This window comes from Myotis brandtii, unplaced genomic scaffold (genome assembly GCF_000412655.1).
Source record: "Myotis brandtii unplaced genomic scaffold, ASM41265v1 scaffold274, whole genome shotgun sequence".
Lineage (NCBI taxonomy): Eukaryota > Metazoa > Chordata > Mammalia > Chiroptera > Vespertilionidae > Myotis > Myotis brandtii.
Genome location: NW_005360425.1, coordinates 1,061,378 through 1,078,923, shown reverse-complemented (window position 1 = coordinate 1,078,923; position 17,546 = coordinate 1,061,378). Strand labels below are relative to the sequence as shown.

At 40.6% G+C, this 17,546-nt stretch overlaps 1 protein-coding gene across 4 annotated transcripts in view; it reads left to right on the top strand.

Moving 5' to 3' along the window:
- The window catches only part of ZMYM6 (zinc finger, MYM-type 6), a 40,909-nt gene that overhangs the window by 2,774 nt on the left and 20,589 nt on the right, over positions 1–17,546 (top strand). For 3 of the 4 annotated variants that reach the window (XM_005868555.2, XM_014541511.1, XM_005868556.2), the window contains exons 3-11: positions 3,965–4,049; positions 4,729–4,978; positions 7,938–8,112; positions 8,209–8,400; positions 10,179–10,329; positions 10,758–10,873; positions 11,681–11,953; positions 12,119–12,269; positions 13,680–13,852. In XM_005868555.2, the coding sequence (XP_005868617.1) occupies positions 3,965–4,049; positions 4,729–4,978; positions 7,938–8,112; positions 8,209–8,400; positions 10,179–10,329; positions 10,758–10,873; positions 11,681–11,953; positions 12,119–12,269; positions 13,680–13,852 (1,566 nt within the window). Of the gene's footprint in view, positions 1–3,964; positions 4,050–4,728; positions 4,979–7,538; positions 7,615–7,937; positions 8,113–8,208; positions 8,401–10,178; positions 10,330–10,757; positions 10,874–11,680; positions 11,954–12,118; positions 12,270–13,679; positions 13,853–17,546 lie in introns of those variants that run through there. The other variant, XM_014541512.1, reaches the window with a different exon arrangement.

Here is a 17,546-nt window from a genome sequence, read left to right as displayed (position 1 = left end):
AGAAACATCGATGAGAGAGAAACATCGATCAGCTGCCTCCCGCACATCTCCTACTGGGGATATGCCCGCAACCAAGGCACATGCCCCTGACCGGAATCAAACCTGGGACCCTTTAGTCCGCAGGCCGACGCTCTATCCACTGAGCCAAACCGGCTTCGGCGGTATATGCCTTTAACTGGAACCAAACCTGCAACCCTTCAGTCCGTGGGCCAATGCTCTAACCACTGAGTCAAACTGGGTAGGGCTATTTTATTTTATTATTTTTTAAAATATATTTTATTGATTTTTTACAGAGAGGAAGGGAGAGGGATAGAGAGTTAGAAATATCAATGAGAGAGAAGCATCGATCAGCTGCCTCCTGCACACCCCCTACTGGGGATGTGCCTGCAACCAAGGTACATGCCCTTGACCGGAATCGAACCCGGGACTCTTCAGTCCCCAGGCCGACGCTCTATCCAGTGAGCCAAACTGGCGAGGGCTTATTTTATTTTTTAAAATCCTCACCCAAGGATATGCTTATTGATTTTAGAGAATGAAGAGAAGGGGGAGAGAGAGAAAGAGAAAGAGAGAAACATCCATGTGAGAGAGAACATGGATTGGTTGCCTTCTGTATGCACCCTGACTGGGGGTTAAACCTACAACTTAGGTATGTGTCCTGACCAGGAATCAAACTCTCAACCTTTTGGTGTACAGGATGACACTCCAACCAACAGAGCCTCCTGGCCAGGGCAAGTATTCTTTTTAGTAAGTTAAAGGACGTGTATATAGGTACTTTTAACTTCTCTCTTTGCAAGTGTCAATAAATAACTGTTGTTATTTAAGTACTAGAGGCCCGGTGCACAAACATTTGTGCACTCAGGGGGGTCCTTCAGCCCGGCCTGCGCCCTCTTCCAGTCTGGGAGCCCTTGGGGGATGTCCAACTGACGGCTTAGGCCCGCTCCCCGGGGGGACATCCTTAGCGCTGCTGTGGAGGTGGGAGAGGCTCCCGCCACCGCCGCTGTGCTTGCCAGCTGTCAGCCTGGCTCATGGCTGAGTGGCGCTCCCCCTGTGGGAGTGCACTGACCACCAGGGGGCAGCTCCGGCTCTGCCCCCCATTGCCCTGCTGGTCGCCGCCCCCACCCCCATCTCCGTCCCCTCCCTCTGTTCGCTGGCACCCGCCTTGGCTGGCTGCTGCTGCCTGCTCGCCGGCCCTGCCCCCCTCCACCTGCTCATTCCGCTGCTTGGTCGATTTGCATATTAGGCTTTTATTATATAGGATAATAAAGAACATCCACTTAGGATTGAGTGGAGTTGAATTCATTCATTCAACAAATATTTATTAAATGCTGTAATTATCTTATACAGGCAGTCCTCAGGTTATGTCAGACTCAACGTATGTCATTTCGTGGTTACATTGCAATCTCCCATTTACAGTTTTTAAAAAAAATATATATTTTATTGATTTTTTACAGAGAGGAAGGGAGAGGGATAGAGAGTTAGAAACATCGATGAGAGAGAAGCATCGATCAGCTGCCTCCTGCACAACCCCTACTGGGGATGTTCCTGCAACCAAGGTACATGCCCTTGACTGGAATCGAACCTGGGACCCTTCAGTCCCCAGGTTGACGCTCTATCCAGTGAGCCAAACCGGCTAGGGCCTATTTACAGTATTTATATATAAAAAAAAAGTTTCATCATTTTGACGTATGTACATATGTGGTTTATGTTTTTTATTATTTATTTACCACAAGTAAAGGTCAGGAATTGTTATCTTTCTTTCAATTTTTTTTTACTGTTTCACTTCATTATTGCTGTGTATGTCCTCCCATGTGAGTGACGTAGGTGCTTATGTAGGTGGGTTCCGACTTATAGCGAAAATCGTGTTATGTCGTGCTGTAGGAACAGATCTCCGACATAACCCGAGGACCTACTGTATAATAAACGCCTAATATGCTAAGTGTCTGGTTGTCCAGTTGGCCGTTCAACCAATCAAAGCGTAATATGCTAATGAATGCTAAGGCCGCTCAACCGCTCGCTATGATGTGCACTGACCACTAGGGGGCAGACAGTCGACCAGTTGCTATGACATGCACTGACCACCAGGAGGCAGATGCTCTGACTGGTAGGTTAGCTTGCTGCTGGGGTCCGGCTGATCGGGATTGAGCAAGACGGGCCGGATATGCCCTGGAGCCATCCTGCGGTCCCTCCCCAGCTGGCCAACCTCCTGCGTCCCTCCCCAGCCCCGATCGTGCACCGGTGGGGTTCCTCGGCCTGGCCTGCACCCTCTCACAATCCAAGACCCCTCAATCGGGATGTCGGAGAGCTGGTTTTGGCCTGATCCCTCAGGCCAGGCCGAGGGACCTCACTGGTGCACGAATTTGTGCACCGGGCCTCTAGTGAAAATAATAATTATAGCTAGTATTTTTATGTGTAAATCATGCTTAACTTTTGGCTAACTGTAAGGCATCATGCTACATACTTTGTTGGTATTAAATCATTTATCCTTCATAATGGGCCTACAGGTTAGATAATATATTTTATAGATAAGAAAGTTGAAACTAAAGAAGATTAAATAACTTGTCTGAGCCAGGATCACATCTGTCTGTCTACTGTCAGAACCCAGAGTCTCCTCTGTTGTGCTATGTTGACTGTGCTGGCTGTTGAGTATATAGATGTGGAAAAACAAATATGGTCCCTGTCTATAGTGGACATGGTCCTTTCAGTCTTGTGTGTGTGTGTGTGTGTGTGTGTGTAGGGGAGAAGGAAGGGTGTTGGTTGGGCGTTGTTCAGTGCACTGAAAGGTTGCCGATTTCATTTCTGTTCAGGGCACGTGCCCAGGTTGTGGGCTCGATCCCTGGTAGGGGAGTGTGCATGAGGCAACTGATGGATGTTTCACTCTCACATTGATCATTTTCTCCTTCCCTCTCCCTTCCTTTCTTTGTTTCTGGGGGGAAAAAAAGAATAAAGACAGTCTTACAAAGATAGGTATATATATTTTTATTTATTTATTTATTTATTTATTTAATTTATTTTTTTTAGAGAGAGAAGAAAGGTGAGAAACATTGATTTGTTGTTCTACTTATTTATGCATTCATTGGTTGATTCTTGTATGTGCCTTGACCAGAGATGGAACCCAAACCTTGGTCGAACCCGGGACCCTTCAGTCCCCAGGCCGATGCTCTATCCACTGAGCCAAACCGGCTTCGGCGGTATATATATTTTTAAATTTTTGTTTCATGATTATATTTTATTTTTAAGCATTTAAAAATATTTTAAGGATAAATCTGATTTGGACTGTGATGATTTTTAAAAAAAATATATTTTTATTGATTTCAGAGAGGAAGGGGGAGGTAGAGAGAGATAGAAACATCAATGATGAGAGAGAATCATTGATTGGCTGCCTCCTGCATGTCCCCTACTGGGAATCAAGCCCGAAACCCAGGCATGTGCCCTTGACTGGAATCAAACCCGGGCCCCTTCAGTCCGCAGCTGACGCTCTATCCACTGAGCCAAACCAGCTAGGGCTGGACTGTGATGATTTTATGCCTAATGAGCAGAAACTCTTGTGTCTTTTCTGCTAACAGATATGACAGCATGTAAATGTCTTGGCTAAAATTACTAATTTTACAAACTCTAAATTATTCAGATTAATTTAATTTATTGTTCCCTTATAAACACAGCCTAAGAGAAGAGTAGTGCTCAGCATGGAAATGTTGTGTATTACTCCTGTATATGAAGGTTACATTTGAAAAGTAGATATAACCATTATGAAAGATTTTCCAGTTCTGAAAGATCCTTTTTGTAAAGATTAACTCTGTTTTAATAACTTGTAAATTTTGACTTTTGAGGTAGTTGTGAAGGTCATTACAATTAGAATATAGAAAAGATGAATATGACAGAATTAGGCTTTTCTTGTACTTCTAGTTTAGTTAGATACTAACATTATATTCATTTCTCTCTCTCTCTCTCTATTTTCTCCTTTAAGGAGTATGGACATGCCCCAAAGCCAAAAATTCAAGGAAGTGAATTGAAAATTAATGCTGTGTTTTCAATCAGTGGAATTCCTCTTGGTAAGCAACAGAACTGCAAAAGTTAATTATAATGAATGTTTGTTATATTCTGACTAGTAGAATTTAGGGAAAGCACCTCATATAAGTTTTTTCTTCCTTTAGACAAAGCAATGCTTTCACACTGAGTAGCTGGTCTTGACCAGCATTTAAAAAATATATATATTTTTATTGATTTCAGAGAGGAAGGGAGAGGGAGAGAGAGATGGAAACACCAATGATGAGAGATAATCATTGATTGGCTGCCCCTTGCATGCCCCACACTGGGGATCAAGCTCAAACCCGGGCATATGCCCTGACCGGGAATCAAACCATGACTTCCTGGTTCATGGGTCAATGCCAGCCACTGAGCCAAACCAGCTGGGCTTGACCAGCATTTTAAAAGTGGAATAGAATAAGATTACTAGTGTATCAGATAATGCATGTAGTAAGGAAACATTATTTCATGAAACTACTATGTCAGTTATTAAATTATATTACATGTATGTACATGTATTCTGGGTAATAATGTGAAACATGGTTTTTACTAGGGGTTCTGGTTTTAGAAAGCTTGAAATCTGCTGGAGTGCTTATTGCCTCATTTATATTGGAATTTAAGACAGGGAATTGTCCTAAAAATAGAGAGTGTTATGTGTTTATATTGATACTAAAACTTTTCTTTTTGTTTTTTTGTTTTTAATAGCCCAACAGTTGACCCCAGGCTTTCAGTTTCCTCTTGCATCAACTGGCCCAAATAGATTGCTTCCTTCAGTTCCAGCTATAGCTTTGCAAGCTGTTTGTTCTGGTTGTAAAAAAATGCTTTTTAAGGGGCAAAATGCATATCATAAGACAGGATCTACTCAGCTCTTTTGCTCCACGCGGTGCATTGCCAGATATTCTTCACCTGTCTGCCTACCACCTCCTCCCAAGAAAACCTGCACAAACTGCTCGAAGTATAAAATTTTTAATTACATCTTTTTACCTTTTTAGTGTGTATACTTGAGGCTCGGTGCATGGATTTGTGCACCGGTAGGGTCCCTCAGCCTGGCCTGTGCCTTCTTGCAATCTGGGATCCCTTGGGGGATGTAGCTGTGCGCAAAGCAGCAGGTGGTCAGGGAGGAGCCAGAGTTGGGGCTGGGTGCCGCGCTACTCCCTCTCATCTGGGCCCCCCTGCGCCTGCTGCCACTGCCGCTGCTCGGTGGCACTGCCAGGGAGGTGGGAGAGGCTCCCTCCACCGCTGCTGCGCTCACCAGCCATGAGCCTGGCTTTTGGCTGAGTGGCACTCCCACTGTGGGAGCTCACTGACCACCAGGGGGCAGCTCCTGCATTGAGCATCTGCCCCCTGGTGTCCAGTGCTCATCATAGTGACTGGTCGTTTGGTTGACCGGTCATAACAGTCGCCTAAGCTTTTGTATATATAGATAGATAGTTTAGTTCAAACATGCTTTTGCTACTTTAAATCTCTTTAGCTCATTTCTGTGGAAATAACTTTTTAGCTATTGAGAATTTGCAGATTATAAAGTTTTTGTAACATTAAAGAAATGATTTGGTGTTAAAAGTATTGCCTAAACCAGTTTTTTAAAATCTCTTTCAGTTTAAATTTTACTATGGAAAGAAATAAACAATTTGTGGGAATTGTAGGATCATTCATATATCCTGTAATCAGACAACAGCCATTCAAAATTATTTATCTTGAATGTTATTGAAGTATAAGATAAAATAATAACACTCAAAATAAAATAGTATGTGAAAATTATTTAATTCATTAAAAGGTTAAAAACTCAATGGCCACAAATATAATGTGTTTATTTCTAAAAAAAATTCTAGTTTTGTTGGGGATCATTGTTGCTTCAAATAATGCATAGATTCAGAAAGAGAAAGGAAAGTCACATAAACTTCTTCTACCTTAGTACCTTTGAAGAATTTGGCATGTTTTGCCTATTTCTGTGGTAATATAATTCTAGGAATACAGTGTATTGTCAGTAGTCTCTAAGAGCAAGAAAAGTTAAGAGCTTGGTTTTAGATCATGGCTCTATTACTTATTAACTGTATGACCTTGGGCTAGATATTTTCTTTTTTTTTTTAATTTAAATTCTTTATTGTTTAAAGTATTATTTTCCCCATTGACCTCTCCCCAACCGCTCCCACCCTCCAGCACATGCCTTCACCCCCCTACTGTCTGTGTCCATAGGTTATGCTCATATGCATGCATACAAGTCCTTTGGTTGATCTTTTACCCCTTCACTCTCCCGCCTTCCCTCATAGGTTGGACAGTCTATTAAATCTTTTCTTTCTTTTAAAAAAGTATTTTTATTGATTTCAGAGAGGAAGGGAAGAGGGAGAGAGAGATAGAAACATAAATGATGAGAGAATCATTGATCGGCTGCCACCTGCATATCCCCTACTAGGGATTGAGCCCGCAACCTGGGCATGTGCCCTTGACCAGAATCGAACCTGGGACCCTTCAGTCTGCAGGCCGATGCTCTGTCCACGGAGCCAAACTGGTTAGGGTTCACTGTCATATTTTTAACGGTAGGTGAGTTTTAGAAAATTAATCAAATTGTTATTGTTCTTTCATAATTTACCATGGAATAGTTCTGTATAATAAAGGTGTACAGGATGTATAAGGCAGGATAGTGGAATGATTAATTCCATGGACTGTAGAATCTGACTGCTGGGATTTGTATTCTGGCTTTACTGCTTCCCAGCTATGTGACTTGGACATTTTTGATTTAGTCTCCTCATCTATCAAATGGCAATTATAATAATACTTACATTATAGAGTTTTTGCAACAATTAAATTGGATAATTTGAGTAAAGAGAAGAATGCTGGCACATAGTTATTATTCAATACACATTATTATAGTATATAATATTATTGCCATTATTTTTTTACTTTGTGGCCTGCACTAGGGTTTCTGATTAATGACTATTTCCTTCAGTTTTTATGCTTGTCAGAAGAATGGCAATATTTAGCCTCTGTTTTTACTGTCAGTGCTTATTGCAGATGAACTCTTATAATAAAACATCTCAGTTATTTGTGTTCTTTTGTCTTATTCTTGGTTCTGTCCTCTGATACCAAGCCTTAATAATCCTTTTGTCATCTGTTTCTTTGCTCTTTTGAGTTATAGCTAAACTTTGTATATCATGCTAATATTTTTTTAACATACTTTTTTTTTGAGTTTTTTTTTAGAGAGGAAGGGAGAGGGATAGAGAGATAGAGACATCGATGAGAGAGAAACATCATTGATCGGCTGCCTCCTGCATGCCCCCTACTGGGGGTTGCACCCGAAACCTGGCATGTGCCCTGACCGGGAATTGAACCAGTGACCTCTTGGTTCGTGAGTTGATGCTCAACCACTGAGCAACACCGGTTGGGCCATGGTAATATTATTATATTTATCTTTAGTAGTTTGCTGTTTCTAAAATCTTGCATTTAACTTTATTTTTTGTAAATGTATTTTTTGTCTCATTCATTTTTTTATTCTTGGCAGCTATTGGCTAGTAAGAAGACAAGTGTTTCATAGACTGGAATTGTGGGGTGGCCACTTACTTTATTGGCTCCAGTGGAAGAAACTTAGTTGGAGCTGTAAGCCTCACTATTTTTGTCATGGGCATCTGCCTGGATATATTTTAAATATAATTCTCTTTTACACATCTATAAATTTGGTATTATGAACTCCATTTTATACAGGGGGAAATTAAGATAGTAATTGTCTTATTCATTGTTACTTAGCTGATAAGTAACAGAACTAATCATTAAACCCAGGTTTCTAGATGCCATATGCAGGGTCGGCCATTTTCTACTATACAATACTACCCTTAGTAAATGTAGTTATTTTAGCTCAGAACGAGGAAGAAATTACAGTTTTGAAGAACACATTTCATTTTGCCGTTGTTATTTATTTTTAGAGACATTTTAAATCCAAAGAATGTGATCACAGCCCGATTTGGAAATTCCTCTCCTAGCAAAGATTTCTGCAGCCAATCATGCCTTTCTTCTTATGAACTAAAGAAAAAACCTGTTGTTACCATATATACCAATAACATTACAACTAAGTGCAGTATGTGTCAGAAGAACGCTGATGTAAGTTACATTTTACCTTTATTGGGATTCTGCTCAAAGATCAGAGATTTTTAACTGGCTCTTATTTTGTATGCATATGTGTTTTTTTTCTCCTAGATTCGATTTGAAGTTAAGTATCAAAATGTGGTACATGGTCTTTGTAGTGATGCCTGTTTTTCAAAATTTCATTCTACCAACAACCTCACTATGAAATGTTGTGAGAACTGTGGGAGCTATTGCTATAGTAGCTCTGGTTCTTCCCAGTCCCAGAAGGTTTTTACTTCAACAAGTGTCACAGCATATAAGCAGGTATGAATATCAGTCTGTTGCATATAGTTGGGCTCTCTCCTCCTGAGATGGCTGTGCAGGGTTGAAGTGCACAAGAAAAGAGTGAGCTCTTCCTCTGGCCAGTGTGGCACAGTTGGTTGGGCATTGTCTCGTGCATCAAGAGGTTGCTGGTTCGATTCTCTGTCACGGCACATGTCCAGGTTGTAGGCTCAATCCCCAGTAGGGGGTGTGCAGGAAGCAGCGGATCAATATTATGCTCTCAAATCGATGTTTCTCTCTTCTCCCTCTCTAAAAATCAGTAAATTATTCTTTTTTTAAAAAATATTTGTATTGATTTCAGAGAGGGAGAGAGAGAGAGAGAGAGAGAGAGAGAAACATCAATGATGAGAGAGAATCATTGATTGGCTACCTCCTGCATGCCCCCCACTGGGGATCGAGACCACAACACAGGCATGTGCCCCTGATCGGAATCAAACCCGGGACCTTTTGTCTGCAGGCTGACACTCTATCCACTGAGACACACCAGATAGGGCTTCTTTTCTTTTTTTTTTCTTTTTTAAAGAATGAAGATTAACAACAAAAAACCAAACAAAAAAGAAAATATATTTTTTTAATGTGTTTTGGAATGAATTATAATTATTTTGGCAACATTACCTAATTAGAATACTTTAGCTGATTTTTCTTTATATTTTTGAATAATGCATTCATTTGGTTACTAAGTATATCAGTTTGTGTCAATTTAATTCTTGCTGAATGACTTGGGTCTTTAAAAAGTTCCATTTTTACAAAAGGATGTTAAGTAATAATTAAAACATTTTTTAGTTAGCAAGTTTGATTTCTATTTAATTCCTCTAAGCAGTTGGTAATGGACATTCATCTTGTGAAAAGTATTACTTTTCTAGGAATTGCAGCTTTTGGCAGTCTGGTTACTACTGTCACAGGAATAGAATCCATTTTATTGATATACTAGAGGCCTGGTGCACGAAATTCGTGCACTGGTGGTGGTGGGGATTCCCCTCAGCCCGGCCTGTGCCCTCACAGAGGAAGGTACCTCTCACTCCTTACTACCTGCCTGCTTGCTGCTCCTTAGCACTACCACGGAGGTGGGAGAGGCTCCCGCCACTGCCGCTGCACTTGCCAGCCATGAGCCTGGCTGCTGGCTGAGCGGCGCTCCCCCTGTGGGAGTGCACTGACCACCAGGGGGCAGCTCTTGCGTTGAGCGTCTGCGTGCATCATAGCGACTGGTTATTCCACCAGTCATTCCACTGTTTGGTCGATTTGCATATTAGGGTTTTATTATATAGTATATATAACAAAACAAACAAAAAAAACATTGTTTCTATCTCCTCCTCCTAAAGAGTCTTACTAGTTAAATAACATTAAAGGTAGTAGATTCTCTCCTAGATTGATGTCTAAGTCTGCACTGAGGATGAGCCTTTGGTTCATTCATTACCTCGTCTTCTCTGATCATTTGTGATGAGAAAAGTATGTTATGACTGTCTAATTCATTACTTTTAATGTATTTTGTTGTTGCTAATCTATCTGAGTAGTTATTAATTTTCTTCAATTTACATTTTACTATTATCTGAAAAAACTTACTTTTCCCACATCCCAACTTTCAGAGAAGTCTATGTTTGGTGTGGCCTGTCACGCTCATCTATTTCAACCAAAGGCAGTGGTTGTAGGTAGCTTTTCTTTTTCTTAAACAGTATGTGTATACGTACTGTATGATTAGGGGTGTGAATGTTATTTCTTTTTTTTTTTAATTTTATTTCTTAACAGATGTATTTTCTTAACAGAATTCAGCCCAGACACCTCCGTATGCCTTGGGGAAATCATTGAGGCCCTCAGCTGAAATGATTGAGACTACCAACGACTCAGGAAAAACAGAGCTTTTCTGCTCTATTAATTGCTTATCTGCTTACAGAGTTAAGACAGTTACTTCTTCAGGTAATGTTTAAATTTGATAAATTTATAGATTTACTAGTAGTAAATACTGAAGAAGAATGTAACTGCTTTTCTTTCATTTTGTTGGAAACTAAATTTGCCTATATGAAAGACGCAATATTGGTTTAGTTTTAAAGAACTGATTTTTAAATGAAAATAGTTTTTCTACAGATTTCCTTGGTTGAGGTGTTTGTGTGTGCATGTGTGTGTGTAGTCTCATGTGTGAAAAAAAACACCCACATAAGTTCCAAGTTAGTTTTTGTGTAAATGGAACTTAATTGAGGAAGTTGTAGTTAGCTTGACAGGTTATTATAAAGTTCCTTGATTTTTATTTTGGATATTATTATTTGTGTATTTATTCTAACACATTTTTTTGGATTATTTGTTCATCTGTGTAACTTATTCATTGGTTTTTATTTTTTGTTACTAAGGTGTCCAGGTTTCGTGTCATAGTTGTAAAACCTCGGCAATCCCTCAGTATCACCTAGCTATGTCCAATGGAAGTATATACAGCTTCTGCAGCTCCAGTTGTGTTGTGGCTTTCCAGGTATGAGCTAAGATAGTATTTTACCCCTGCAGTTCGCGTAGGCATTGATCTATGGCAAAGTGTTAGCTGCTGAAGGTCCATACTTATAAAAGATTAAATTTCAGTTAGAAAAAAATTCTGTTCAACTATGGTGATGTGTTCATGTATTCCTTCCTCTCATCCTGGGCCAGATGCATAATGACTCCTGGCATGGACTTGTGAGCCTTCACTTGTCACATTTTGTCTTCACTCTCAGAGAAACTAGAGTTTAGAGATCCTGCAGGGTGGGAAGATGCCTGATGCAATGGCCCTGGCACTAGAAAGAAGACACCACTGGTGACCACTGTGCTCTTTTTTTCTTTTTCACGTTTCTATTGATTTCAGAGAGGAAGGGAGAGGGAGAGAGAGAGAAACATCAATTATGACAGAGAATCATTGGTCAGCTGCCTCCTGCACACCCCCTACTGGGGATCAAGCCTGCAACCCAGGCATGTGCCCTGACTGGGGATCGAACCGTGACCTCCTGGTTCATAGGTCAATGCTCAACCATTAAGCCATGCCAGTCGGGCACCACTGTGCTCTTAATAGCCATCAGAGGCTGGTTTGTGACGAGAGACCTGCTTTAATTTATTAGGGTCATATATACTAGGGGTCTTTGTCTGGAAAGCCTGTATTTGTCAGTCCTTCTATTCTGGAAGTATGCCATTTAAACTCTTTCTGTGTACTACTTTATAAATTTTAAAGCAGTTTATTAAAATGAGAAAATGAAAATTATCAAGTTCTGTTACTTCTTAATTGTTAGTCTTTGCCTTATTTGTGTTCATTCAGGATGTATTTGACAAGCCTAAAGGAACAAACTCTTCAGCAGTGCCCCTGTCTCAGGGCCAAATATGCCCGCCCTCTGGGTCAACAGTGTCAGCAAGAGGAGGTAACAGCACCTCTGCGGTTCCCCCCAGCACCATCAGTGGCTCTGCTGCAGCCAGTCTCCATTCTCTTGCTGCACAATCCCAGCAAGTTGCTTCAATCCATCCAGTTGTTAAACTCAAGTGTCAGAACTGTTACCATCTATTTGCCAAAAAACCAGAACTTCTTTTCTACAAGGTAAAGAGAGATCATGAGAGAGATTGAGTTTAAACTTATCTAAGAAGCATTTTTGTCTCTTCATCTGTGAATTCATTTAATTTGCTTTGAAATGAGAAGGAAAAATATTTTTTAAAGATAAAGCAACTGCTTAATTAGGTCTTAATGACTGTTCTTTCTTTACAGGGTAAAATGTTTCTGTTTTGTGGCAAGACTTGCTGTGATGACTACAAAAAGAAATATAAAGTTATAGCAATGTGTGACTACTGTAAACTACAGAAAATTATAAAGGAGACTGTACGATTTTCAGGGGTTGATAAGCCTTTCTGTAGTGAAGGTAAAGGGAAAAGTTCAGTTTTATCCACAGATCATGTGGTTGTTGTGAAGTATTTATTATGGGCTGGGCTATTCATCCACAATCAATTTTCAAGTAATTTTTGTTTTAATAGGTATAATTTGAAGCTTTTTAATTGAATTTATGTTTAACTCATTTAAAAATTTCTTTTTATTTTTTCTGTTCTGCTTGTTCATTTTGATTTTTAGATTCAATTGTTGATAGATATGTATTTATTGCCATTTTATTCATATTTTTAATCTTTTTTTACCCTTCTTTTTCTTCAAGAAGACCCTTTACCATTTCTTTTTTTAAAATATATATATTTTATATTGATTTCAGAGAGGAAGAGAGAGGGAAAGAGAGATAGAAACATCAATGGTGAGAGAGAATCATTGATCGGCTGCCTCCTGCATGCCCCACACTGGGCACCGAGCCCACAACCCAGGCATGTGCCTTTGACTGGTTTCTTCTTCTTCCTCTTCTTACAGGATACCTTTCAGCATTTCATATAATACTGGTTTGGTGGTGATAAACTCCTTTAGCTTTTTCTTTTTTTCTAAGGTTTATTTATTTTTTAAAATATATTTTTATTGATTTCAGAGAGGAAGAGAGAGGGAGAGAGAGATAGAAACATCAATGACACGAGAGATTCATTGATCAACTGCCTGCTGCACACCCCACACTGGGGATCGAGGCTACAATCCGGGCATGTGCCCTGACCGGAAATCAAACCGTGACCTGGTTCATAGGTTGATGCTCAACCACTGAGCTATACTGGCCGGCCAAGCTCCTTTAGCTTTTTCTTGTCTGGGAAGCTCTTTATTTGTCCTTTGATTCTAAGTGTTAGCTTTGCTGGGTAGAGTATTCTTGGTTATAGGTCCTTGCTTTTCATCACTTTGAATATTTTTTGCCACTCCTTTCTGGTCTGCACAGTTTCTGTTGAGAAATCAGCTGACAAAAGTCTATCTTTTTGTCCCCCCCCCCCATAACCCCCTCTAACCCTCACCCACAAAAGTCTATCTTTTAAAACGTTACTATAACCTCGGCAAAGAAAAAACTTCTGAAAAATAATTAGATCAATGGTATTAGATCTCTTCATAAGTTTAGCTCTGACTTCAGAGATCTTTCCTTGCACCTGTTTGTGAAGCAGGTGCTTAAGCAATTATGGCTTCTTGGCTTAAGAAACTGATGTTTCTGAATATAGATGGCCTTATATTTAGAGTACATGTAAAAGGTAATATAAGTTTGTTTTATGAATATAGAGACTATCCTTTAACCTAGAGACAAATAATTGTGTCCAGTATTTAGAAATTAACAATTGTGGGCATCTAAGACTGTAGAAACTCACTTTACTTCCTTTAAGTTAATGTAAATTTGATGTTTCTTCCTTTCATCCTTTCTGGATCTCAGTTTGCAAATACCTCTCTGCCCGTGACTTTGGAGAACGATGGGGAAACTACTGTAGGATGTGCAGTTATTGCTCCCAGACATCCCCTAATTTGGTAGAAAACCGATTGGAGGGCAAGTTAGAAGAGTTTTGTTGTGAAGATTGCATGTCAAAATTTACAGTTCTGTTTTATCAGGTAATTATACCTCTTTGGCTTCCTGAAGTTTATAAAAATTATTTTCTGTCTAAATATGTTCAGATTATATGAATAAAGTTTTGTGTTTAGAACTGGATAAAATAAACTATGGCTCCTAAAGCAAAATTCAATTGATTATAAATTTGAAATCTTTGGGGTAAAGAGTACAGAATTTCTGGAGACTTTATTATTTGAGGATATGTTCCTTTTAAATTTTGCTTTCTTATAAGGTACATTGACCTTGTTATAACTGAGTTAGAACTTTATGTAGGTAAGTTGCCTTATGCCTTTCTTATACAGAAAGTTCCTCTGAGAAATTTGAAGTCAGGCCTTGTTCTCATTTCATAGATCAAATGACTATTGACTGACCTCCTTACCCACCTCCTTTTAAAAAAATTACTTTTTTTGTAAGGTTAACAATGAAAGCTGGAATTAATTGAACCACTAATACATGTCCAGTGCTTCATAAGTGTTCATTTAATCCTCACCAGAATCCCAAGAAGTAGGTATGTTATTGCCAGTGTATAAATAAGGAAAAGGAGTAAGTAAGATGTCCTTAACGAAGCTGGTAGATGACAATTAGACAGCACCTATACCACTCAAGTGGAATCACCTGTTTACTTGTTTCCTGAGCCCTCAAAATATAATTTTCTTGAGGGGAAGTATGTCTTTTTCATAATTATATGCTTTGGACCTATCTCAGTACTCAAGACAAAGGCGACCTCATTAGATATTGAATGAATCAAAGTCTTTATGACTCCAAAGTCCATATTCTTCCTACTGTAACATGTTGCCTCTTAAACTCTTAAAAATAGAATCTATCTTTAGATTTCTCATTGGTAATTTTGAAAACAGATCAACTTTTATATTCTCTCAATTGAGGGTATCTATATGAAATAATATATATTTTTAACCACAATACATGTATTTTATTTAATTTATTTTAATAATATTTTTTATTGATTTCAGAGAGGAAGTGGCAGGGAGGGATAGGGAGAAACATCAATGATGAGAGAGAATCATTGATCTGCCTCCTGCATGCCCCACACTGAGGATACAGCCTGCAACCTGGGCATGTGCCCTGACCAGGAATCAAACCATTACGTCTTGGTTCATAGGTTGATGTTCAACTGCTGAGCCATGCCAGCTGGGCTATTTTTAATTTTATTTTTACATTTAATATTATTTTGTATTAGTTTTTGGTGTATAGCTTAGTGGTTAGACAACCATATACTTTACAAAAGTGTTTCCCTGATATTTCAAGTATCCACCAGGCACCATACCTAGTTATTACAATATTATTGATTATATTCCCTATGCTGTACTTTACATACCCATGACTATTTTGTAACTACCATTTTGTACTTCTTAATCCCTTTGCCTTTTTTACTCTTTCCCCCAACTCCCCTCCCCTCTGGCTACCATCAGTCTGATTTATCTATGCATCAGTCTGTTCTATCAATTTTGTTTGTTTATTTTGTTCTCTAGATTCCACATATAAGTGAAATCATATGGTATTTGTCTTTCTTTGACTGACTTATTTCACTTAGCATAATATTCTCTAGGTCAGCGGTTCTCAACCTGTGGGTTGCGACCCCTTTGGGGGTCGAACGACCCTTTCACAGGGGTCACCTAAGACCATCGGAAAACACATATATAATTACATATTGTTTTTGTGATTAATCACTATGCTTTAATTATGTTCAATTTGTAAGAATGAAATTGGGGGTCATCACAACATGAGGAACTGTATTAAAGGGTCACAGCATTAGGAAGGTTGAGAACCACTGCTCTAGGTCCATCCATGCTGTCACAAATGGTAAGATTTTGTTCTTTTGTATGGCTGAGTAATACTATTCTATTGTCTATATGTACTACAGCTTTTTTATCCAGTCGTCTGTTGATGGGTACTTGGGTTGCTTTCATATCTTGGCTATTGTAAATAATGCTGCAATGAAGATAGGGGTGCACATATTCTTTTGAATTAGTATTTTGGGTTTCTTTGGATAAATGTCCAGAAGTGGAATCTCTGGGTCATAAGGCAGTTCTGTTTTTAATTTTTTGAGGAACCTCTATACTGTTTGCCATAGTGGCTGCACCAGTCTGCATTCCCACCAACAGTGCACAAGGGTTCCCTTTTCTCCACATCCTCACCAACACTTGTTATTTTTTTTAATTTATTGATAATAGCCATTCTGACATGTGTAAGGTGATACTTCATTGTGATTTTTAAAAAATATTTTTTTATTGATTTTAGAGAGGGAGAGAGAGATGGAAACTTCAGTGATGAGAGAGAATCATCAGTTGGCTGCCTCTTGCATGCCCCCTACTGGGGATCAAGCCCACAACCCCGGCATGTGCCCTGACAGGGAATCGAGCCATAACCTCCTGGTTCATAGGTTGACAACCACTGAGCCATGCTGACTGGGCCACTCGGAGGGGGGGAGGTGTCCCTCAGCCTGGATTGTGAGAGGGCCGAGGGACCCCACCGGTGCACCATCAGGGCCAGGGAGAGACGCGGGAGGTTGGCCAGCCGGGGAGAGACCGTGGGAGGGCTTCAGAGTGTGTCCGGCCTGTCTCACTCAGTCCTGATTGGCTGGACCCCAGCAGCAAGCTAACCTACCAGTCGGAGCATCTGCCCCCTGGTGGTTAGTGCATGTCATAGCGAATGGTTGAGCGGCCTTAGCATATCATTAGCATATTATGCTTTGATTGGTTGAATGGCCGATCGGATGACTGGACACTTAGCATATTAGGCTTTTATTATATAGGACTAGGGGCCCAGTGCACAAATTCATGCACCTTGATAGGAACTCTGGGCTGTGAGGCTGCAGTGGGCACAGGGGTGGGTCTCGGCCCATCCTCTGCGCCCCTGCCCGGCCCCTCCAGCCACGGCCCCTATCCCCCTATCTGCCAGCAGCCCCGCTCCCGCCACCACTGCTCCCACGTGCTGACGGTGCCGGCCCTGCTTGCACCCACTGACGGCGCCAGCAGCTGGTGCGAGTGGTGGCTCCGGCACCAGCAGGGGGTGCAAGAGGTGGCTGCCGTCCCTGATTGTCCCTCAGGAGCAGGTGGAGGTGGAGAAGCCCTCAGGGGTGATCAGGGCTGGCATCTGCCGCTTGCACCTGCTGATGGCGCTGCGTGATCAGGGCTGGCGCTGGGTGCCGACAGTAGGTGCAAGCAGAGGCTCCTGCGTTGGCAGTAGGTGCGAGCGCCATGTGGGACCGCGGCATGCAGGAGCAAAGAATTTTCAGTAACCACCAGAGGCTAGCCCTGATGACAGCGACCAGTGCCCTGCCATGGTCTGGCGCCCCCATTCACCTGCTCCACCATCCCGCTGCAGCCAATGCCCACCATGTTCCGTGCTCTGCTGCCTGCTGCCAACACCTGCCATGGTCTGCATGTGCCCCCTGGTGGTCAGCGCAAGTCATAGCAACCGGTTGTTCGGTTGTTTGGTTGTTCCACTGTTTGGTCTATTTGCATATTAGGGTTTTATATATATAGATAGGCCATCTGTATGTCCTCTTTGGAGAAGTATCTGCTTAGGTCCTCTGCCCATATTTTAATTGGATTGTTTTTTTGGTGTTGAGTTGTTTGAGTTTTTTAAAAAAATATATTTATATTGATTTCAGAGAGGAAGAGAGAGATAGAAACATCAATGATGAGAGAGAATCATTGATTGGTTGCCTCCTGC